This window comes from Electrophorus electricus, chromosome 1 (genome assembly GCF_013358815.1).
Source record: "Electrophorus electricus isolate fEleEle1 chromosome 1, fEleEle1.pri, whole genome shotgun sequence".
NCBI classification, from domain to species: Eukaryota; Metazoa; Chordata; class Actinopteri; order Gymnotiformes; family Gymnotidae; genus Electrophorus; species Electrophorus electricus.
In genome coordinates, this window is record NC_049535.1 from 12,759,365 (window position 1) to 12,782,339 (window position 22,975).

Genomic DNA, 22,975 nt, shown 5'->3' on the forward strand with positions numbered 1-22,975 from the left:
AACCACAGTCTTCATGTCCCTGTCCTGTCACTCCATAGAGCTCACGTGTCTTACCCTCATTGCCCCTATCTACAGTGTGTGTATACCTTTTCAGAACCTCTGCAAAGTCATATAGCATATGGAAATATGGCCCATATAGTAGAGATTTGACATGGATCAATAAAATAATTAAAAAACAATGAGCATCCAGAGCAATGTTATGGAACGTGTCATTTTTTAATAGAGAAGGAAAACAGCGGTCTAGTGTGCTTTCATTAGAAAATTATCCACTGCTTGCTTACATGTGCCCCAGGGTACAGTGATGTTATGACAACCAATGCGGATCAAATGTGTGTTGTCAGTCTGCTGGTTTGTTAGTTGTTTTGCTTTCCTTTCCAGCACTCTCAGAACTGTACATATCTCTACTTTGATAAGAACAGCAACATCAAACTAAGCAGACGGACATCGCTTACATTACATTACTGTAAAATCAAAAAGTAGTCTTGGCGCTGGGAAAAAGAGCGAGGCTCCCTGACGGGTTGAATGTGTCAGAGCGGGGCCAGCCAGTTGACCACAGGGGGCGCTGAAGAGCGCCTCCACTACCGTGTCTGGATTAGTTTGAGCTGCCTGGGCCACCGTACAGTTGTGGCGCAAGTCTCGTGATGGTAGGCGTCAAAATGTCAACACCGTGAGCGGAAAGCGGCTACAGGGGCCGAGCAGCTAGCATGAGTCCTGAAGCAGCCACAGCGCACAAATGTCGCGTTTTCTCTGACTTATAAGGTAATACATGTTGTAATTGAGGGGAAATTAATAATATTAGCGAAGTAAGACTTGTTTGTTAAATAAGTAGCTAGCTAATCTTCAAGATCACCTCGCTAGTTACTCGGGTATCGAAAAGAACTAGTGGCTAGTCCTATGCCTTTATAATCGTCTTCGCTTGTTTATTTTCTCATTACCCACAGAATTCGTTGCTAACTGCAGTTCGCCTAACCTTGTGTGTGGTTTGTAATGTGGATTAAGCCAGAAGAGGACGGTTTACGTTCCGTCCTGATGGCTCGTTTCACGCCTTTTTAAACGAAGTTTACGCGTATTCCGGTCGTTTTAAACGGAGCACGCACTCTGACTAGGCGTACGATGCCTGTCATCACGCCACTACGAAGCGTTCAGTACTGCAGCAGAAGTGCAGCGGCTTGGTCAACTCTCCAGCTGTGTTCTGTCGGATGAAAGCGCTTCCACACTTAGTGGTGACAGCAGCTGTTCTGTATCTTTACTCTCCCAGGATGTCTGCTACCAGGATGTCTGCTACCAGGATGTCTGCTACCAGGGGCAGTCAAGCCACTCTTGTCCACAGCCTAGCCACGCTGTTACGCAACGACGGTAAACCTCTGTTCTCCCGCTTCATTTCCACATCCATTGTGTCTGGTTCGCACCACATTTCGATCTTCTCTTAGGGGACAGCGTTCTGGATGGTTCGAGCGTGCTCACTCTTCACGCGGGCTGCGTCCAACATCTCACGCGCCTCTTTGAGCAGTACCTGCTGAGCCGCGCGCACCAGCACGGCTTTCTCGCGCTGCCGTCCCATCCGGCGGACACCGCCTCTCTGCTGCAGGTGCAGTTCATCTTCGACATGCTCCAGAAGACCCTGGCGCTCAAGGTAGAGGCAGGCTTTGGGTTAACACCTGTGGGTTATTATTTATAAATGTAATCAAACTCTTGAGTCTCGTTCAAATCAGCAAATGTACCATTATGTTTATAGCTTTTGCACTGTCTTGCGAAACCTTGATTAAGATGTGGTGTTGTTTCCGAGGGCCTCCAGATGGCGCTGTTGTCAGTGTTGATTTTATGTCTACAGCTTGTCAGTCCGCCTGGTTCAAGCTTGCAGTCTGTTGTGAAAATCTTCCCCTTTAAGTCGCTAAAGCACTTAGAAGTAAGCTATCTTCGACTTTTACAATTAAATTGTACAGATTATTATTTTTTAAATAAAAAATTCCATATCGTCTACCTGCCAAGTTCTCATTTGCAACCACTCAATGCTCACATCATTTGATCATATTTAACATTTGTTTGTGCTAAAATGTCTTCCCCATGTGCCTCTGATGGCTGGCTGCGGTCTATGGGAGTCTAGCTGAAACGGATTCCCCCCGGCTGCCTGGAGGGATTGCGTGGTGTCTACTCTCAGCTGGAGGTCTTCACCTGCTCCAAGAGCCTCACCACTCTAAAGGTATCACATTCTGAAAATAACACAGAGATGAACAGTTTTGTGCAGATGTGCAAATGATCTGTATGGTCTGTGTGTGTGTGTGTGTGTGTGTGTGTGTCTGTGTGTGCTGTGTAACAGGAGCTGCTGTCACACTGTGGTGGAGATCTCAGCTCTGCCTTACCCTGGTTAGAGCTTCATACCCTCAACTTCAGTTATAACTCTATTTCTTCTCTCGACGAGTCCCTGGTAAGCTGTGCACACTGCGCTGATGCATGCGAGCTACATTAACAAAGCAGGTTTCTTTTATCTATCGATTACAATGTCCCTGTTTAATTCTGCAATTGATCCTTTTTTTCCAGAGTTTGTTGAATGTTCTGAAGTCACTTGACTTAAGCCACAACAGAATCCGGGACTGCGCTGAGTTCCTGATGGTAAGCTAGTTTTCACCTGAAATTCCACTCCCAGGACACTGTTTTAGACATGGAACACAGTAGCGCTTATGATGACATCTTCTCGGTGTGTAGCCTCTGAGTGAGCTACAGCACCTGAACCTCGCCTACAACAACCTGCAGAGGGTGCCACAGCTGGGCCAGGATTCCAGGGCCAAGCTGATCACTCTGGTACTGAGGAACAACGAACTGGAAACCATTAATGGTGAGAATGCATTGCCTATTGTTAGTGGTGGCGGGTGAGATCCAAAGCGTCCGCCTGCCGACGCCAGTGAGCGTGGCCGTTTAAAACCAGCAGTGTCTCTGGGCTAGACGTCAAAATCCTATTGAGTGTGTTTTTCATCCATTACTCAGGAGGTTGTTAGTAAGTCAGGCCAGGCGCTGTGTTTGAGGCAGGCCTGCTGTTACTGCCGGATGGCTTCAGTCTGAAAGGGGGAAGTAAGTGGGGTGTCTGCGAGGTCTTTGGTCTTTTGTAGCAGGCTACGTCTCTCAAAGTCCAGCCATTATTTGGCCTCATCTGTTGCTGTTGGCACCGCGTTGTATGGAATTCCACATTGCGGGTTCCCTGTTGCTTTTGAGGATGAATGGAGTGTGTCTGTGTCTGTGGTCTGTACCGGGCTTTAGCAGTGATATCTTCAGGCATTCTTTTGTGTGTGCATGTGCTCTGTACTGGGTTATAGCAGATGGGATTTATTATGCCCTAGAATGACTTTGGTTGCTGGTTTATTATTGTGTGTGTGTGTGTGTGTGTGTGTGTGTGTGTGTGTGTGTGTGTGTGTGTGTGTGTGTGTGTGTGTGTTCAATTCAGCCTTAAATGTCATCATACATAAGCACAGGTGTGTAAAATGTAGGCCAAGGGAATATGACTTACCAGCCTTAGGTGTAAACATAAAAAATACAGCAGGTCTAGTTGTAAACGTCTCTTCCGGAGATTCCCATGAGCCTCTGCTTCATGAGGGAACATGACTGTTTAAAACGCAGGTGTTTTGTACTTTTTGTTCAGTTCTTTTTAACCTCAATAGACCTCACTACTGGACTTCTGTCAGTCTTGTGTGTGTGTGTGTGTGTGTGCGCGCGTGCTCATTTTGCTGGTTAACATCTGCTGATGTATGTGTAGGCATGGAGCAGCTTTCTTCTCTCCAGCATCTAGATCTGGCCTACAACCTCCTGATGGAACACCTTAATCTCACCCCTCTGTCTGGACTGCACAACCTCCAGATGGTGCGACACAGCTCACTGCTGCCTCACTCTGACCAGTAACTGTATCACACGCACACTGCTTCTGTCGTTTACGCCGTGTTCACACATATGCTGTTATATACGGCCTACGTGCTTAACACCCTGCCCTGCTGTGTCAGCTGCCTTTCAGTGAAGAGTCTGTCATGCAGATTGCAGACTAGTTTTTACAGCTTCAGTCTAGTTTATATAGTTTGTCTAGTTTTTAAAGGTTCACCCTAGTATTTTAACATGTTTGTTTTTTGTCTTTTGTAGTTAATTTTAGAAGGAAATCCTTTGTACTTCCAAAAAACACATCGAACCTCAACTGTCTGCCACCTTTCACCACGAGCTGCTGCCCAAGGAGTGAGTTACTCTGCGTGTGTGTGCGCGTGCCTGGGTGTGTGCGTGCATGCATGTGTGTTGTTTTAATATTGAATATATCCACAGTGGATTCAGAAAGTGTTCAACCCACTTTATATTTTTTTACAATAGTACTGTTATGGATTTGATTTGACTTATAATGGATGTAATTTCTTTTTACCCGTCAAACTACATTTAATTACACATAATGAGAGTTTATGAAAAATCAAAACCTGAAATCTCTTATTCCCAGAAGTATTCTGACCCTTTCTTCGGTACTCTGTAGAAGCACTATTGGCAGGGATCACAGCTGCAGGTCTTCCTGGATACGTCTCAACAAGCAGTGTACCTGATTTGGGCAGGTTATCCCATTCTTTTTTTCACGTGACCAAAGTCCAGGGTTCTCCCGTCTCTGCCCAGGACTCTCTGAGTTCTTCTAGAATAACTGTGGGCTTCTTTCTTAACTTTTTGTCCTGGTTCTCAAGTCAGCCTCCTCTAGAAAGGTTCATGGTTGTTCAGGGCTATTTCTAGTGTCTGGGGACACTCTGAGCCTGTAGTATCATTCTCTACCCTTCCCCTCGCCACTGACTGAGATTCACAGACAGTTCCCTGGACCTCACCGCTTGGTTTTTGCCTCGAAAATGCAGTGTAAATTCCGAGCTTGTACACACCAATTGTCCAATCGATTCAGTGTTAAAGGTGGACCCCACCATGTTCTAGAAACAACTTTATTGTTAACAAAAGCAAACGGGTTGGACCTGACCACAATCCCGAGTGTCCCTGCAGAGGGTCTGAATGCTTTGTGAAGAAGAGATCTCAGTTTTTGATTTTTAAATACATTTTCAAAACTCCCTAAGATATTCTGTTATGGGTTATTAATGGAAAAAAATGCCAATTGTATCCACTCAGAATCAAGTCCACAAAGAAAGTGTGTAAGCAAAGGAGTCTGAATGCCCTCTGAATCCACTATGCGTTAATTGCCACTCGTTTCTTTACACACACTCACTGCTTCATGGTGTGGCGAATAGCAATGCTCGTGTGCTACAAGGCACCGCAGTCTCGCTCGTACTGCTGATGACACTACCAGTGGGATTGCTGGTAACATAGGAGTCGATGTGTACTAAACCAGTCCTGTTTCTTCACGTCCTGCAGCTTCAGCTGGACGGTTCGTCGCTGTCGCCCACCGAGCTCGCGGTGAGCACTGTGCTTTTGTTGTCCTTATTGAAAGTTTGAGGTTTGTTTTCTTATGCATGGCCGAGAATCAGCCCGCATGGCTGTAGGCATCAACACAGACCTAATACGATCCAGTTGAGGAAAACGAACCCTAAATGGCCTTAGAAAACGCACGTGGTGGTTTAAATACAGCAACTCTGACCTGGGAACAGCCGGTCTGCATGGCTGTAGTTTTGCTTAGAAGTGAGCGTGAGGTGGGTTGAGATTAGGACTAAGGAGCCTATTTTGTATGTGATTCTGAAGGCTGTGCCAAAGCAGAAGATGGGTCAGACATGCCAGACACGCCAAGTTGCTATGGCACCTGAGCAGATGGTGCAGGACGCATCGAGTGGAGGCGGGGACATGAGCGACAGTCTGTCCGTCAGTGAATCCGGAGCGGGCCGGATCCACAGGAGGAAGTCCAAGGTGAGGCAGCATGGTGGAAACACAGTGCATGGCTCCTGTCTATCTTCTGCATCTCACCGATCCAGAACCTGACCGGCTTCTGCGTCTCACTGATCCACTGTGTTCCGGATCTTTAAATTGATACAGTATGTTCCAGAGATGTAAGATCTGAGATTGAGAGTTCAACCACACTGTCTTGTCTGTTTGTGGACAGGTAAAGGTGAGGACAGCTAGCATTTCCGAGCCCAGTGACACAGACCACGAACCCCGACAGACAGCTTTGCAGGGTGGGTGTGGAAGGTGTGACCACTGTTCCTCTATTGTGATTGGATGCTTGTGCTTCCTGGAAATGTCCTTTTGCACTCTGTCAAAGACATCCTAGACATCGTCCTGCACCACCAGAAGGACATTGAGAGGATGGACAGCTTCCGTGAGCAGATGGGTGAAGACTGGCTGAGATTTCAGCACCATCTGGACGGCACGCAGGACCCCACCCCCGCGTCCACACCCAGGACCGAGGGGGCCGCGGCACAGGTGACTGCCCACGGCTGCCACGCCCCCTTCGCGCCCGAGCCCACGAGTGCCCCCCAGCCACCGCGGCCTCAAGCCCTCCCTGCTCCGCTGCTCTCTTCCGAGCCCAAGGGAGGAGAGGAACTGCAGAGCTCAGACCAGCTGGACACTGAGTCTACCCTGCAGTGGTCGGGCCACAGTCCCCTGAGCACTGAGTCTACCCTGGAGATGAGCACAGGCGAGCCCCAGGCTTCGGGGAAGGCCTGCGCTCTCTCAGCTCCTCCAGATGAGGAGGAGGACCTCGGAGGTGTGTCTGACTCCTCATTGTAATCATTTTTTTTGGTTCCATTTTGGGTGTGTCAAAGAATTAGTTGAACATGTTTCTTTCCATACTCTTAAGCCAATAAGTTTAATTTAAAGAAGTCATGGTGAAATGTTCATGTTAATCATCCTTATTGTTTGTTACTGGACACCAAAAAATCTGTAATTCTACAAAGATATCTTGTGTACACAATTGCTGTAGTTCTGCACCAGTGAGTTTGTGACAGGCATGTGCATCCTGTGTCTGCTCCCCCAGTGGACCTGTGCAGGCCCATGCTGGTCCAGGTGCTCTCCGAGGCCGAGGAGACAGACGGGGTCACACCGCTTTTCCTGCGCGTCCGCCAGGGTCACGTGCAGGAGGTAGATGTGCAACAGGGACGTGTACGGACCCAGTTGGAGCTGGCCTGCCTGCGGAACGTCGCCGTCTCCCAGGCCACCTGGATAGAGAAGGTCAGAGCCCAGAGGCCTCGTCCACGGGCCGGGGTCTGTCCAATAGGCTGCCTCGCCATTTACGCCGCGTGTCAACGCTTCATCCTTTAAAACCTCACTTTCTTTTTTTCGACTTCCTCAGTTCATTTCAAAGCAGGAAGTGCATCAGGAAATGCTGATGTAGTGTGTTAATGTGTTCTCTCTCTCTCTCTCACACCCCCCCCTTCAGGAGAAGGAGAGATCTCACCCAGCTCTCGAGTTGCACTTTAACTACATAAACCGCTCGCGGAAGAAGAGGCGCTACATCGTGCTGGACGATGACCCTCAGTGCGCCGTGCAGGTTCTGAACTACTTCTTCCACAACATGGAAAAGGGTTCTGTTCTGGGTCTTCTGTTGTAATATAGATAAAATATCCCAAAATTCATAGTCATGAAAAGTAAAAAATTAGAAAATGGTCTGGAATTTCTCCATGAGAGAAAGCTCGAGAGCCTTGGTGCACATGGACGTTATCACTTCAGCATGAGTATAAATAATGATGAAAATAATTTTTTTAAAAACGTGTAATAATGACAATCATGAGCGTAACATTAAGCTTTCCTTTGTCTGAGGATGGTTGGAGCATGTTAAAAAGCACAACGGTACTCTGTATAGGCAGACAGTGCATTTATTTCTAGTCCCAGTGTGAGCAACGAGAAGGCGATGGACTCTTTAGCCTCTTCGCTAAGGACGGCTGATGCGTACCTCCCCTCAGGCTCTGGCCGAGGTCCTATCCAGTGTGGTAGCGGAGAACATGCAGCAGGCGATGGAGGGGAGGAACCGTGGCGTGCGTCTGCAGTGCCTGAGGTGCCGCGCTGAGGTCCCCCAGCTGGAAGCCGGGCGCCTGGCAGAAGCACTGCGTGACCCGCCTGCCTACCAGGCGCGTCCGGGAGAGACCGGAGGGGAAGGACACACTCCAGGTAAGACGCACGGTTCAGTCTACCCCCGCACAACCCTGCAGGCACGGACTGTCCTCCTTAAGCATTCCAGGAACCAATACAAACATGTTTACTCTCTAGAGTTACAGCAGAGCACGAATTAGTGTCTGCAATGTCTGAGCAACCACTGTCAGTGTTTTGTTTGTTTGTTTGTTTTTTGGTCTTGAAGTGCAAAATCCCCCCCCCCCCTGCTTTTGTTAACACCCAGAAACAGTGAGAGGCACGTTTGTAAGAGGTTGTATCTTCTTTCTGTTGCATGTAGCTACAACACAGCCAGGCACATGAAAGATACAAACCCCAGGTTTCCTGCAGATGAGCCGGCGAGTGTCTTGTTGGAACATGCTGACTGCTGTTAGGGAACGTTCCGAGTGCAACATTGAGGGGAGGGTTTGTGGTGCAGGGTCAGGTAGTGCTACACACAGACCAGTGCCTTACCAACGCTACTGTAACCATCCACTTTGAGTGCTTTTTCACAGCAGTGTGTGTATGGTATCTCTTCTCTGTGGGTGCTTGTGTGCATAATCCCAGGTGTGGAGCGTGGGTCCATGTCCTGCACTCACTGCACTCACCAGTAAACGTGCTTCGACACGCATGCGGGGGATTCTTGAGGCATTTACTCAGCTGTGCTATGCCTGTTTGTTTGGTCTCCAGCTGGTGGTTTTGGCCAAACGCATACCTTTTCCTGGATGGGGGCGGGGCTGAGTGAGGCTGTTTGTTATTGGAACATCGGAGGCACGCATGCCTAACGGAGGCAGAGCCCCGCCCCCTGCGGAGAGCCCCATCCCCGGCCGCACGGCGAAATCCCCCAGCTCTGTTATCACTGCTTTTCATCTTGTTTTGATCTCTGAATGTTCAACCTAATTTCTGACACATTTGGCTGACTTACCATATGGGGTTTTCAAAGTGCATAGGCTTGGATAGAACTTCAGTACTAAATCTTCAGTAGTTAGACAAGTTAGCTGAGCATTCATGTTTTGTGCCATCCTCAGGTGACATCGTTTACTGTCCAGAATGCAACAGTGATCACGTGGTCCAGCTGGCGGGTCAAGCTGCCCCGTCCACCAGCACACCTGTCTACTGTGATGCTGTCCAGAACCGCAACAGGTGCTTTAACTTTGATGACATCGACACATCTGTTCGCCTTCAGCTGCCCTTCAAGGTAACCTAACGGTTTGGGGGTTTTTTTCTATGCTTTCCTTGTGCTATGTTGTTCTCTTTAAAGTGTTTTAAAATCTGCTTGACCATACTCCCTTCTCAGAGCCAGAGCCTGGATGCATCTCTGCTGGCCAGTGGCAGTCCCCTGCATGTGACCCAGGACTCTGAGTTCTCCACAGTTCAAGAGGGGGTCACGGACACCTTCCTCACCGCCCACAGCTCGCTCTCCAACCTTGCAACCAATCACAGCGAGGCCTGGTTCGACCAGCCAATCGGCTTTCACTCTGCTGACATCCAAGCGCAGGCGGACCCAGAAGTGACCGAGGATGAGCTGGAAGGAAGTGGCACTGGCTCCAAGGAGCATCCGAAGCCCTGGGCTCCACACGCACGAGGGCCCGGTGGGTTCTGCGAAACGTAATAGCCACGCGTATCAGCAAATGTCAGGCCTGAGCATTACTGACTCTAAAGGGTTACTAAGCCCAGATTAGTACTGAGTTCTGCTGGAACAATCAGCCGACACGCAGCCTCTGGGAAACTCACCGACTTCACTATCATCTCCTGCCATGTCTCGGTGCGGTCAGATCCCAGTGCCTGGCAGCTTTTCAAGGCTCTCTTAGCGTTACCAAGAAACCAAATGAAATACAAAAGTGAAGCCTCTGTCATTTCCACCCTGAGCCGGACTGCAAGGAGGCGGGTTTGTTTAACCTTTGCAGGCCGACAGCACGCTGCTCTGGTTTAGGGAGGACGGAGCACACAGTCATTTGAGCTCAGTCCTCACTGTGAGCGATTATGTGAGCGATTAGCCACAATTATGAGAAGAGGGTTGTGTTGTCATTGTGTTATCATCCTTTATTTCAGTCATCACAGCACACTGCAAGTAAAATGATCATGAAGATTTTAGTGTAATGGGCCTGTGCATCTGTATACACGGCCAGTGTTACACAGATACCATGACAAAAATGCCTCATTTGGTTTTGCGTGGTTTTTCATCTCTTGCTCGCTCGTTCAGTTACTTTCACTAATCTTGCGTTTCAGCACCCTTTGACCTGATGTCCGAAGATTTTGAGGCTGTGGACCACCGGTTGAAACTCTTCCTGGATGTGGAAGTGTTCGAGGGAGAGGAAGAGATTCACTGTTTCCTGAAGGTGAGGAGACGAGCCATGAGTTCTTCTCAACATCAGCGTATTGTGGTACGCTGCTGGTTCTCTGTTTACATGGCCGTATTTGCTCTACCGTGACCTCATGCACTGTAAGGAAGAGCGTGTGAACCCCTCTGTGGTCCAGTATGGGTTTCCCCCCCCCCGGTCACTACCTTCGTGCTCCTCAGCCCTCTCCTGAGCACTCGCTGCTGGGACAGGGCTATCTACACCACCCCCACCCCCCAAGCCAGTTATCCAGAGGACGTGGCACATGACCTCCACGGCAGGAGGGCGAGTTTTCCTCCAGCTGCTCCACTCCTCCCTCAGATGGCTCTCCCTGGCACCCTGGGTGTTTTTTAAAGCTATTCAAATACACCACTTTATCCTAAATGTCTTTTAAAGGGTCACGGAGCCTCACTATTTTTCCATCCATGCACTGTCAACAGAAATGCACTTTAATGTGGAAAAGTGTTCTAGTTCATCCCTCAGATGCTTAAAAACTGAACGCATGCAGTGTTCCCAGGGCGCATTGTAAGTGAACAGGTCAGTCCATCTGTGTGTGGTACTAGGAACCGGCAGGTTCTTCATCCAGCTTCTCTTGTTTCCAGATGTCCATCGTGAAGTTCGGAGACCCTGTGGAGTTCCCGGCTCTCATGGTGGTGTCTGACCAGCACATCTACATCCTGGAAATGACTTCACAGTCAGAGTAAGCCTCGGACCCTCTGCCGGGCGACCAGAATGTGTCGGATGTGTGAACAGAGAGTATGACCAAGTGAAGTGTATGGCAAGTATGTTTGGCCAACGAACATTAGACCAAACGGGACAGTGGACACGTCGTCCTCTGAACCCGTTACAGACAGCAAAATGGGTTTACAGGGCCTGCAGATGAAGGCCAGACATCTGAAATGTCGGGCCATGTAATTCACCAAAGCAGATTTTTTGCTTGGTCAGCGGGTCAAAGGGTGCGATTTCCCCCAGTCCGGCTGCTTCCACCTCGCCGTTTTCGGGTGCTGTCGGTCTGCGTCTCAGATTTGTTCATAGACAGTGTTGGCCTCATGGTTCAGTAACAGGTTCGGATGACATGTTTGTCTGTCGTGAGTATTTTTCTGTTTTCCACTTTCCTGTGCTCACTCTTACGTCGTGGTTTTGTGATGCTGTCTGAATCATGGCATCAAATGTGTACCTGCCCTCCATTGCACAAATGAGAAATACAAAAGTATTCCAAAGAAATTCATCAATAACTAAGCATGTCTGTGCTTCAGGTGTCAAGTGAGCGTAGACTTTGAGTTTGTACAAAAACATGCTCTGTCTCACTTTTTAATGAAGTGAGAAACACATTGTGTTGTTAGGGGTGTCCCAGAGAGTTCTAGTTTCCAGTAATCACAGACTAAATGTTCTGGTTCATAAGTGTTTGAAAACTATTGTTTAAAGCCCTTTGAAGCTGCTAAGCCATCGCTAATGCATCGTCATGTGTTCCTCGACACCTACGTCTCGTAGGATCATGGAATACAGACAACAGAAGGCGTTAATCCCCACCTGTGTGGTGTTACGTAACCAGCTTTCTTCTTGCTGCAGTTCTAGAAATACTGCCGTGCTTCAAAACTACTTTTAGTACCAGTAAATATATCTCTAGTCATTTCACGTACAGTCTCCTGCGTTTGTACGTTGCGTTGTTACAGATTGTCTCAGGTGTCTGAACCTTCGCTCTCTTGCCCTGTGTGTCCAAAGAGGCCAGCCCTCAGACTGGCTCCGAAAGAGGGCCCACCACCGTCTGCGTGAGCTGACCTATCTGGAGGTGGGCCTCGGATCCCAGACCATCCACATGGAGTTCGATGAGGGCGGAGCCGCCTACACGCTGCTGGTTCGTGACAGCGTGCGTTGCAGACGCTTCTACGGTCGCCTGACAGGCAAGCACCAGCTCGCACGCGCACACACAACAACCGCACGGTCCACACGAACGCCACGGGCCTGGCATGTGTACAAGTGATGTCCCTTCCTCACGCTTTATTCATTATCATGTCACTGCCTGTAAAACGTTTAAAAGTTAAAGAATGAAGCTTAATTATCAATGAGGTGGTTTAATGTTTTAAGCTCTGGGAGGTGCACTGTGTTTTTGTGCTGCACGAATCTTCAGATTGCCATGACATCTCATCATGGCCGCACGTGTTTCTGCATCTCCAAGGTTGAGTCTGTGTCTGTCGTATTACTTTAACTGTCACAGTGTGATAAGTGACCAGTAAATGTCAAACACAGAAAGGTTAGCTAGTCTATGCTGTCAGCGTTGAAGTTGCTGCCCTGCGTTATCTGAACCTTCAGGTCCATTCATAGGAGTGTACTTTACAGCATGGGGGACACCCCTGATATGATGTCTTTGCTGATGTTGTGAACTGTAGCTACCAGCTCAAATGCTGTACAGTAGTACTCTGTACTACACAGCATGTCGGTGGTGAACGTGGAGACCTGCAGTACTCGGCATGTTGGTGCTGAGCGTGGAGATCTGCAGTACTCAGCATGTCTGTGCTGAGCATAGTCACCAAGGTCCAGGAGTGTCCCTGAGACTTCCTGACTTCCCATCTCAGTTTCCAACTGTCCTGCATCTGCTACTTCTACACCTGTTAAACACATCACAACTGAGTGTAACTACCGTGATGCACAGCCAGGATTCATTTACTTTTTACACTTGCGTAAAATAAAACTGACTGTTTAATTTTGAAATAAAGAATTTTATTTACATAGTGGGCAGTACATGCTTGACTGCATTATGAGATTTATGTTGAGGGTTTATTTAAAGGTGGTCTTTAAATGTACTAGCCCTGTAAAAGGTTCTTTGTATCTAGATATACCATGTCAACGTTACTGTTTTAATCCCAGCGAGTACTGGTTCATACCTCACAACAGAACGGAACCACCTCCAGTACTGCGCTACGTATCTTCCGATTCACTGTGTTCACCTGGAACAACTGAGTGTGTAAATTTATCCTTATTAATGCTTTCATGAGAAGGAGTGGTATGAAATTACAGGATTACATGAAGCTGAGTGTTATAGACAAGGCACAGTTTGTCGGGTTCAGCTGGCATTGTGATTGGCCTAACAAACAGTGGTGTTCTCTTATTGGTGTGTAGGGATACGGCCTCCCTCACAAGCTAAAGTTTATCGTGTGTGAGTGAACGCAGGGGAGAAACCGTGTTTGTTTAGTTCTGCCGGACAGCTGTGAAAATATTTGTCCGAGGGGAGAACTGAAGGATCCGTTTACCATAACAAAGCCCGTTTCTCAGGCTGCGGCCGCAGCCGAGTGTGCCGGAGCACCCTTGGCCCATCTGGAGCGCCAGCCGCCGCCACAGGCCCGCATGGGAACAGCGCTGGCCTTGGCTGGCTCAGCTAGGGTTCCGCCGCACCGTAAAGCTGTTCCCTCTTTGTACCAGACCGACAGTGACTCGGCAGTTTTCTGCCCCACCACCACGTGCGACTGAATTCCTTTAAACTACATTGAAATGAAAGCAAATCTAATCTAACTGTATCTTTCTGCGCAGAATGCAGAGTGGTATTGTTCGTTGCCGTCAAAGGCACGTCTGGTGCCCGTTTCCGAAGAGGAAAGGGACCCGCAAATGTTTCTCTGTCGCCATGTCTGGAAGGACCCGCAGACGGTGCGGTTTGATGTGGGCTTGGCGTGCTGGCCAATTAGCTGCGAGGCTTTTGGGCAGGTGTGAAGTTTCAGTAGAGGGTGTTGCACCCCTGACGTTCTCGACACTCCTACCATCCATCAGGCAGAACCTTTCTGGTCCTTTAAAACCTGACCTGACCATGGAAGACATTTTAACGACTGCAAATCTCATTTTGCTTGGCACCAGCAACTCCCTGCAACAGCCACATTACCTGAGATCAAAGTGTGCCTCCAAAAAAATAAGCAAGTCCAGAGTGTTCCTTGCAGAACCTCTGTGCTTTGAGCAGGGCTGCCAGGCCTCTGTCTCAGGCCTGCCTCACACGGGTGGCACCAGGAATGCCAGAAGCCTCATTCCAGCCTTCCCCCCACCCCCCCTCACCTGTGCAGACTTGCTGCTCTGCATCGGTGGTCAGACTGCGTTTTGCATGGGGATTGTTTCAGGAGTGTGAAAGTGAGACGCTTACAGGTTTGATGTTGCACAAACCAGAAGCCAGCACAAAAGATTCTTTCGTGCTCCAGGTCTGTTTAACCGCAGGGAGACAGAGCCTACCCGAAGTGGTCACGGCCCATTTCCTGAAACTGTATTCGGGAATATCAGATTCTTCAGTCTACAATGTGGCCATTTTCCACCACCTACCAGCAGGTAGACTCATGTGCAGGAGAGTGTGACCCCTTCTTGTCACCTCTATTGTCAGGGACCTGCGTGCTCCGAAAACCAGTACAACGAGAGATCCGTTAGCTTTTTTGTGTTTTTGACAAAACCGTGATGTTATTGCAGATTTTGCCACATCGTCCTACCCCCCCCCCCCCCCCAGTATGGTTTGTTTGGGGATGACTATGTTGTGGACCACTCTGTACAAAAGTACTTTGATTGCAGACAATATGGTGGAGACTAATGGTGGGGACTATTTGACTAATCTCTCAAAGTCTTAATGAAGGAATAAATCTGAACATACTGTGTACCAGTTGTAAGCTTTTCCTCTAAGGATATATAAGCCCTAGAAGAAATAATATTTTACTAAATAAATAAAGACAATTTGATCCTAAATTCAGCAGATAAGAAATGATAGCTTACATGTAAGCCCTCCTGGATATCCAAATAACTCTTACCTTTTATGAACTTCAAACAATGTAACCTACATCAGCAGTTTGGCTCACAGAGCTAAAGTGAGATGTAATGGGGCAGTGGGCAGTAGGGAATTCGTTGAGGGGGTCTGGAATTTGCCTTCATCAATAATACGCTTTATTCTTGTAAAGGAATAACCAGGGAATTGGCCCCAAAGTCTGACAGCAAGCTGAGGGGCATCTCAACCACACGACTGAACCCCAAACATCATCTCTGGTATGTAGAACACATTCCTATTGCTCTCTCTCTCTCTCTCTCTCTGTCTCTCTCTCTGTCTCTCTCTCTCTGTCTGTCTGTCTGTCTGTGAGTGTGAAAGAGAATGAGTTGATTAAAAACGCATCTCTGTCATTTGCTATATGGCTTGGTGGAGCCACACAGATGAAGATCGTCCAGCTCTGTGGGACAACTCTGTTCTTCTAAACTGGCCCCAGCCCTGCTCTCTTCTGCTGCAGATCTACGTGTCTCCTGCTCATTCAGTCTTTCGGTTCTGTTAAGACGCCAGTCTCCATTCTTGGAGACTTGTTCATACCTTTAACTGCAGCTATGTGGGGGTTTTCTCTGTTGGTTTTGGCACATTATTTCAGGCATTTCATTATTTTCTGGTAAATCCAGCCATCATGCCTCTCTCTCTCTCTCTCTCTCTCTCTCTCTCTCTCTCTCTCTCTCTCTCTCTCTCTCTCTCTCTCTCTCTCTCTCTCTCTCTCTCTCTCTCTCTGTCTGTGTCTGTCTGTCTGTCTGTCTGTCTGTGAGTGTGAAAGAGAATGAGTTGATTAAAAACGCATCTCTGTCATTTGCTATATGGCTTGGTGGAGCCACACAGATGAAGATCGTCCAGCTCTGTGTGACAACTCTGTTCTTCTAAACTGGCCCCAGCCCTGCTCTCTTCTGCTGCAGATCTACGTGTCTCCTGCTCATTCAGTCTTTCGGTTCTGTTAAGACGCCAGTCTCCATTCTTGGAGACTTGTTCATACCTTTAACTGCAGCTATGTGGGGGTTTTCTCTGTTGGTTTTGGCACATTATTTCAGGCATTCAGGCATTTCATTATTTTCTGGTAAATCCAGCCATCATGCCTCTCTCTCTTTCTCTCTGTGTGTGTGTGTGTGTGTGTGTGTGTGTGTGTGTGTGTGACAGGCCACTGGTGTGTGACGGCAGTGAAATGGCAGCTGAGGAAGTCACTCATCCCCCATTTCTCTATCTGCTGGCCTTCCTCCAGCGAGGTGAGTGTTTACTCCACTGAGGAGTTGGCACGCCTCCGGCAGCATCTGAGCTGGAGACACGACAGCAAAGAATGTGGGCGGAGCTGCTGCAGCATGCAGTCACTCGCCCGGAACACGCAGGGCACCTCAGCCCAGGGACGGCCCGTAGAATCTCCTTTCCCGTAGTCTTGAAGGCTGAACAGCCGATTTAACCAGTTCCCCGCCACCTCGGCTGCGGCTCCGGTTGCAGCGGTGCAGTGATTCCTGACCTGGCCTTACACCCCCCTCCATGGCCGTGGGAACGGCCCGCTGGAGCAGAGCACCGCCGGCCTGCTCGGCGGCGGTGTCGCGTGACATGCTGGTGTGATTTCTTTGGAAGGAGACTCGCAGCCCGGACGGAGAGAGAGGGTCGCGGTAAACACAGAGCTCTGTCTGCACCGTCCTCCCAGGGCATGCTCAGTGTGAGCGGCCTGCTCGGCTTTCAAGTGCCCCAATACCCTGCTGACACCCCCCGCCCATTGGGGGAGACCGGGGCAGGCCGCAGGTGCATTAAGGAGGTGCTCTCTCTCTCTCTTTTTCTCTCCATCCCCCCCCCCCCCCCCCCCCCGTTGCGCCAGGACCTGTAATGGGGGGGGACTTTTAACACAAAATGTTTAACATTTCTTGTCTGTTTCAGGATAATTTTTTTTAGAAAGACCTATTATTTCACAGCATAAAGGTTGAGCTGATTAAAGAACTGATTTGCAATTTTTTTTAAACAACTAAACGTAAAGTACGTTTACAACCGACGTAAGGCACAGGATCCACCCGCACTACCTACACACATACTTTAGCCTGTGTTAACATACACACATTCATATTTGATCCCTTGTACTCACAACACGCATACATTAACTGTACATATCGTGCATAACACATATTTGTTAGCATATACACACAGTACACAACACACATGCATTAGCCTGTACACACAGTGCATAATGTATGCAGTCACGTACAGATAAGGTCTTTGTTTGCACTTGTTGGTCCCAGATGACTCTTTGACCTCTGTGACTGTGCTGGCCACTCGCGAGATGCTGTGCCTCCTCGATGAAGACCACCAATGGAGCAAGAGGCAGTCTGAGCTTCCGGCCAATGAGGAGGGCCAGACCAACAGCACACGGGTCACGGTTCGTGAAGTCCAGCCAATCAGCTGCGTCAGCTCCATCCACCTGTCCTCGTCTGATCCATGCCAGGTGGACATTAAACTCTATGATGAGGTGTGTGTGCGCATGTATCTCAAAGACAAAATGTCCCTGACTTGGCTCAGACTATAACTCGGGTTAGGGCAGATAATGGAAAACTCGAAGAATGCTAATGTCAGATTGTCGTGTGTGTGTGTGTGTGTGTGTGTGTGAGACAGATGGCTAAGGAGGAGAGGACATGGCCTTTAAGGACTGAGGCTAGTCAGGAGATTGAGTCTTTAGTGGCCTGGGTCCGAACCCAGTGGGAGGCCATGTTTGGCGTCAAACTTCTCACAGCTATCCAGTAGCAACGCTCCACTCGCCTCAGGGACCGTCTCTTCGTTCGTTTGTCCCTGTCCGCACAAGTTTCCTGGAAATGTCCACGTCGGCCGCATGTTTTCCGGTAATGCTGGGGCCATTGGCATAGCAGCCCTGCTGGTGCCCCAGCTCTGCAATGCAAGGCACCGTAAGCATCAGGTGATAATGTGTCCACGTCACAGTGGCTGCGTTGTACGTGAGGGGGTCGGGGGGCCTTCTCCGGTCTCTCAGGGTTGGGTATCCTCTGCATTCATCACTCTTGAAGGATTTCACTGTAATCTGCTAAAATTTGAAAGCCATAGTCGTGTGTGCACTGTTCTGAACACAATCTGGGATTGTTGCAATATAATGAGAGACACGATTCCTCACTAGTTTCAGTGGGTTGTTCATTGGCCTCTCTTTTGTTTAGTTGGTTGTTTACCTACACACACACACACACACAAACACACACACTTTTTCCTATGATTTCCTATGTGTACAGATGCACGCAACTCTACACTCATGACCTGTGAAAGTAGAGCTTCATCCCTTTGTCAGTGTTTGAGAAATACGCCCCTGAATATTTGCAAATGTGTTGCTAAAAATGTTGAAATGAAATTGCACATATATCACTGGCACAAAGCTCTGCTGTCACATCTAAAATGGAGCCTTAAGTGTCTAAATATTTTTGTTTTGTTTTTATGAATGCAAGAATGTGTCCTAAAAATGTTTTTTCATTGTGTTAAAATAACTGATTTGTGTAGGCCTATTTATGACAAACCGCTGTCCTGGCCTTTTTCAAGGGAATCGCGAAGATATTTGTTTTTATTTTTGCTATTGAAATAAACATTGTGTATCTTGATGGATCTAGTGTGTAGCTCTTTTGCACAGATATTGCAGCCTCAGCCGTGTGTGCTCGGATGACCGTGCGAGGCAAGTGGGGCAGTGAAGGAGGTCACAAGCCAGGCCTTGCTCTTCACTTCACATTTTTACGGTCCTGGTGCTTGGGCATTATCCAGCCTGGCTTCCCTGTCGTAAAATCAGTTCCCTTTAGGCCTTAGAAACATTGTGGTTTTATCTTGTTTTACGACACTGGTTTCTTTTGAGTGGCATTTGAAATTGAAGATGTTCATGTGTAATGTGTTGCTGAAATCTGATATGTCTGATCGTCTTTGCGGGAGGAGTGGGTGATCTTCCCCAAACAAAAACATATTATGATCTTTTTGACAACCAATCATGATCCATGATCTGAATCCCCCCCAATTTTGAAATGTACTGTCAAGCATCTCCAGATTCGAAACAGTCTGAGTTATGTTTACCATTTAAAACAGAATACTGCATTAAAGACCCTGTTTTCAGAATGCTAATTCAAACCTGAGTTAAACTTTATTTTAAATATTAAAGCTGTATTTAGCAGTCAATATCACACAACCATTAAATAAGATTTTTCAAATTTTGTTATAAAATGAATGCTAAAAAATGAGACGCACCGCCACACATGAATGGTCTTAGGATGCCTCACTGTTACCATGACACAGGACTCATGGTGGCACTCATCTTTTCTTTTCTGGACAATCATTTTTCCAGATGTCCAAAACAGTCTGAAAGTGGCTTCATTAGATAAAATAACTTTACCCCAGTCCTCTGCAGTCCAATCCCTACACTTCCTGCAGAATGCCAGTCTGTCCTTGATGTGCATCTGGGAGAGATGTGGCTTTATAGCTGCCCTTGACACCAAGCCATCCTCCAAACTACTTTTGCCTCAATGTGCGTGCATATGCAATTTGGTGATGAACAATGCATATTCCAGCATGACAGCGCACCATGTCACAAGGCAAAAGTGATAACCCAGTGGCTCGGTGAACAAAACCTTGAAATTTTGGTTCCATGGTCAGGAAACTCCCCAGATCTCAATCCAAATGAGAACCTGTGGTCAATCCTCAAAAAGAGGGTGGACCAATAAGAACAGAAACTGATCAACACCAAGCACTGATTAAGCAAGAATGGGTTGCCTTCCTCAAGATTTTGCCCAAAAGCTGATATACAGCTTGCCAATGCGAATTGTAGAAGTCTTAAAAAAGAATGGTCAACACTGTAAATATTAAGTCTTTGCTTAAACCGGATGCATTTGTCAATAAAAAGTTAAAAACTTATGAAATGCTTATAATTATATTTCACTATACCATATTAACATCTGACAAAAAATAGAGGCAGCAAACTTTGTGAAAACCAAAATTTGTCAGTCTAAAAACTTTTGGCCATGACTGTAAATTGTGCGTGTCTTTGTTCAGTCGTTTCATGATATAAAGCCCACCCCTACTCTGCTGTGTCTGATCATCTCTGCTGTTTTCATTTATGGCATGTATTATTGCATATGTTAATCTTCATTAAAAGTAGAATAGTACACAGTAGAAGAAGTAGAAGAAAAACAGTAGAAGAACTGCTGAGCTGGTGTAAGGTCAACAACCTGTATCTGAATGTTGACAAGACGAAAGAAATGGTTGTTGACTTCAGGGGAGCAAGGCGAGATCACTCCCCGCTTGCCATCAACGGCTCCTCAGTGGAGATCGTCAAGAACATCAAGTTCCTTGGTGTTCACATAGCGGAGAACCTCACCCGGACCCTGTTCCATCACCAAGAGAGCCCAGCAATGTCTTTACTTCCTTCGGCAGCTGAGGGAAGCCCATCTCCCATCACCCATCCTCACTACCTTCTACAGAGGTATTGTAGAGAGCATCCTGAGCAGCTGCATTATTACCTGGTTTGGGAACTGCACTGCCTTTGACCGCAAGACCCTCCAAAGAATAGTGAGAACAGCTGAGAAGATCATTGGGCTCTCTCTTCCCTCCATCACGAACATCTACATAACACGCTGCACCTGGAAAGCCACCAACATTGTGAAAGACCCCACACACCCCTCACACGCACCTCCAGACTGGTCACCCTTTTGCCATCTGGAAGAAGGTACCGCAGCATCCAGTTCTGCACCCCCAGACTGTGCAACAGCTTCTTCCCAGAAACCATTAGACTCCTGAACTCTGGCTAACTCCAATTCCAATTCGGATTCCAAAATGGGCACTTCTATACATGCTTATAGACAGTCACACACACACATACATACATACATACATACATATCTATACACACACTCACACATTGTTTTGCATCGGACTAGTGCTGAAGTCAAACCTCACACAAATAAACTATGCACTCCTGTTGCAGTCTTGCACATTATCCTACTTGCTGCTAGAGTACTGTACTAAACCAGCACTGTACTCTGAACTGTTCTGGCTGCTACCGGTGACTGCTATGTTCAGGGTAGCATGTCATTGATTCGCTTTACAACTCGCTTTACATATGCCCAGTACTGTGTACTGTACTAAATTGCACTGTCTACTCATTTTGTATTTTGTATTTGTCCTGTCCTGTATTTATTATTGTTTATTTAATGACATTTTGCACTATATTGGACTGTTTGCACTTGTGTAGCATGTTGTCTGTTGCACTGTTGTTTTTATGTTGCACCATGGTCCTGGAGGAACATTGTCTCGTTTTTGTTGTGTACTTGTATATAGCTGAAATGACAATAAAACCTCTTGAACTTGAACTTAAAAAGATATCCCTATGAATCTTGCTTATATCTGTAAGAGCAAGACTCCCAATATATCATTCTTTACACACAGGGAGGGGTAAACTAGGTAATGGTTAAAATAGCATTCTGCTTAGTGTCATGCATAACAATATTACTCAAATGAGTGCAAAATAACAATGTTTTGTGACTAACTATTAACTAAGTACAACACCATTATTCTTCAAGCGATCTCCCATGTTGCTGTTTGAATGCCTGAGGTCTCAATCCTAGCCCTAACCCTAATCCTAACCCTAACCCTAACCCTAGCCCTAGCCCTAATCCTAACCCTAACCCTAGCCCTAACCCTAGCCCTAACCCTAATTCTAACCCTAATCCTAACCCTAGCCCTAATCCTAACCCTAATCCTAACCCTAACCCTAACCCTAATCCTAATCCTAACCCTAACCCTAGCCCTAATCCTAACCCTAATCCTAACCCTAACCCTAATCCTAACCCTAGCCCTAATCCTAACCCTAACCCTAACCCTAACCCTAGCCCTAATCCTAACCCTAACCCTAGCCCTAACCCTAACCCTAATCCTAACCCTAGCCCTAATCCTAACCCTAACCCTAGCCCTAACCCTAACCCTAACCCTAGCCCTAATCCTAACCCTAATCCTAACCCTAACCCTAACCCTAGCCCTAATCCTAACCCTAATCCTAATCCTAGCCCTAACCCCAACCTAAACCCCATAGTCATCACTCTCTTTATGCACAAAAGTTGACCTGCTAAAAAAAAAATCTCATCCTAGAACAGACCATTACATATTAGGTTAGAAATTCCATTGCTTTTTATTATATCACTGGAATGTAAGATGTGATTGGATATTTGTTTTCTCTGTGTAAGATAAATGTCAAAAATGATTACTTACTTATTTTGCGAGAAACAGCTGTGAGTGTGTGCTTTTATATAGATTATGTCCTTTATTTAGTAAAGTCCTTACAGTACTCTGGGAGTTTTATGAATATTAATGGTAAAGTTAATGTTAACCTGTCCTGTGGACAGGGAAAAGGTAACCAGGGTGCTTACAGTAGACTACTCTCAACTCTGTAAAACATTTGACATTGGCCATAAGTGAGGATATTGACTATAATGTGTAATTAGATAAATATAAACTTTTTGTGTTTGGCTTGGGGTCCTGTTGGTTGGTGTTCAGATTGGTATGGGTTTATTGGGGTTTGACTGAGGACCTGTTGGCTGGGGTTCAATGGTATGGGTTTTTTAAATGACAAATTTGTCATTTATTTTAAACCATATGAAAGCCACAGTACTCTTTACATAAACAATTTATACAATAATGTCTTCAGTGATTGTATCCATTTGTTCCACACTGAGACAAAACACAGGCACTAGTTCCCTCCTGACACTCATTAGAAACCCAGCAATAAAGGTGTGGAGCTCCAGTCTAGCCGCCGGCTTCTAACAAGTCTGACATCACGTGTCAGTTTCTAAAAACATTCATACACTGCCTGCTTTGTTTTCTATCA

At 47.1% G+C, this 22,975-nt stretch overlaps 1 protein-coding gene across 2 annotated transcripts; it reads left to right on the forward strand.

The window, feature by feature from the left end:
• The first annotated feature begins 634 nt into the window (after window positions 1-634).
• On the forward strand, window positions 635-18,723 carry stk11ip (serine/threonine kinase 11 interacting protein). Of its 2 annotated transcripts, XM_035526497.1 has the most exons (26): window positions 635-759; window positions 1,259-1,356; window positions 1,431-1,633; window positions 1,832-1,906; window positions 2,105-2,200; window positions 2,318-2,425; window positions 2,539-2,610; window positions 2,704-2,833; window positions 3,746-3,849; window positions 4,120-4,209; window positions 5,359-5,400; window positions 5,683-5,844; window positions 6,038-6,110; window positions 6,197-6,640; window positions 6,911-7,104; window positions 7,313-7,423; window positions 7,836-8,040; window positions 9,048-9,217; window positions 9,317-9,611; window positions 10,249-10,358; window positions 10,961-11,058; window positions 12,081-12,259; window positions 15,272-15,356; window positions 16,273-16,358; window positions 17,370-17,596; window positions 17,740-18,723. In XM_035526497.1, exons 2-26 carry the CDS (start codon window positions 1,260-1,262, stop codon window positions 17,866-17,868), a joined length of 3,585 nt encoding a protein of 1,194 aa, XP_035382390.1. In that variant the 5' UTR covers window positions 635-759; window position 1,259; the 3' UTR covers window positions 17,869-18,723. The 2 variants fall into 2 exon arrangements, with proteins under 2 accessions (XP_035382390.1, XP_035382395.1); XM_035526502.1 differs by lacking the exon at window positions 5,359-5,400.
• Window positions 18,724-22,975: the final 4,252 nt, after the last annotated feature.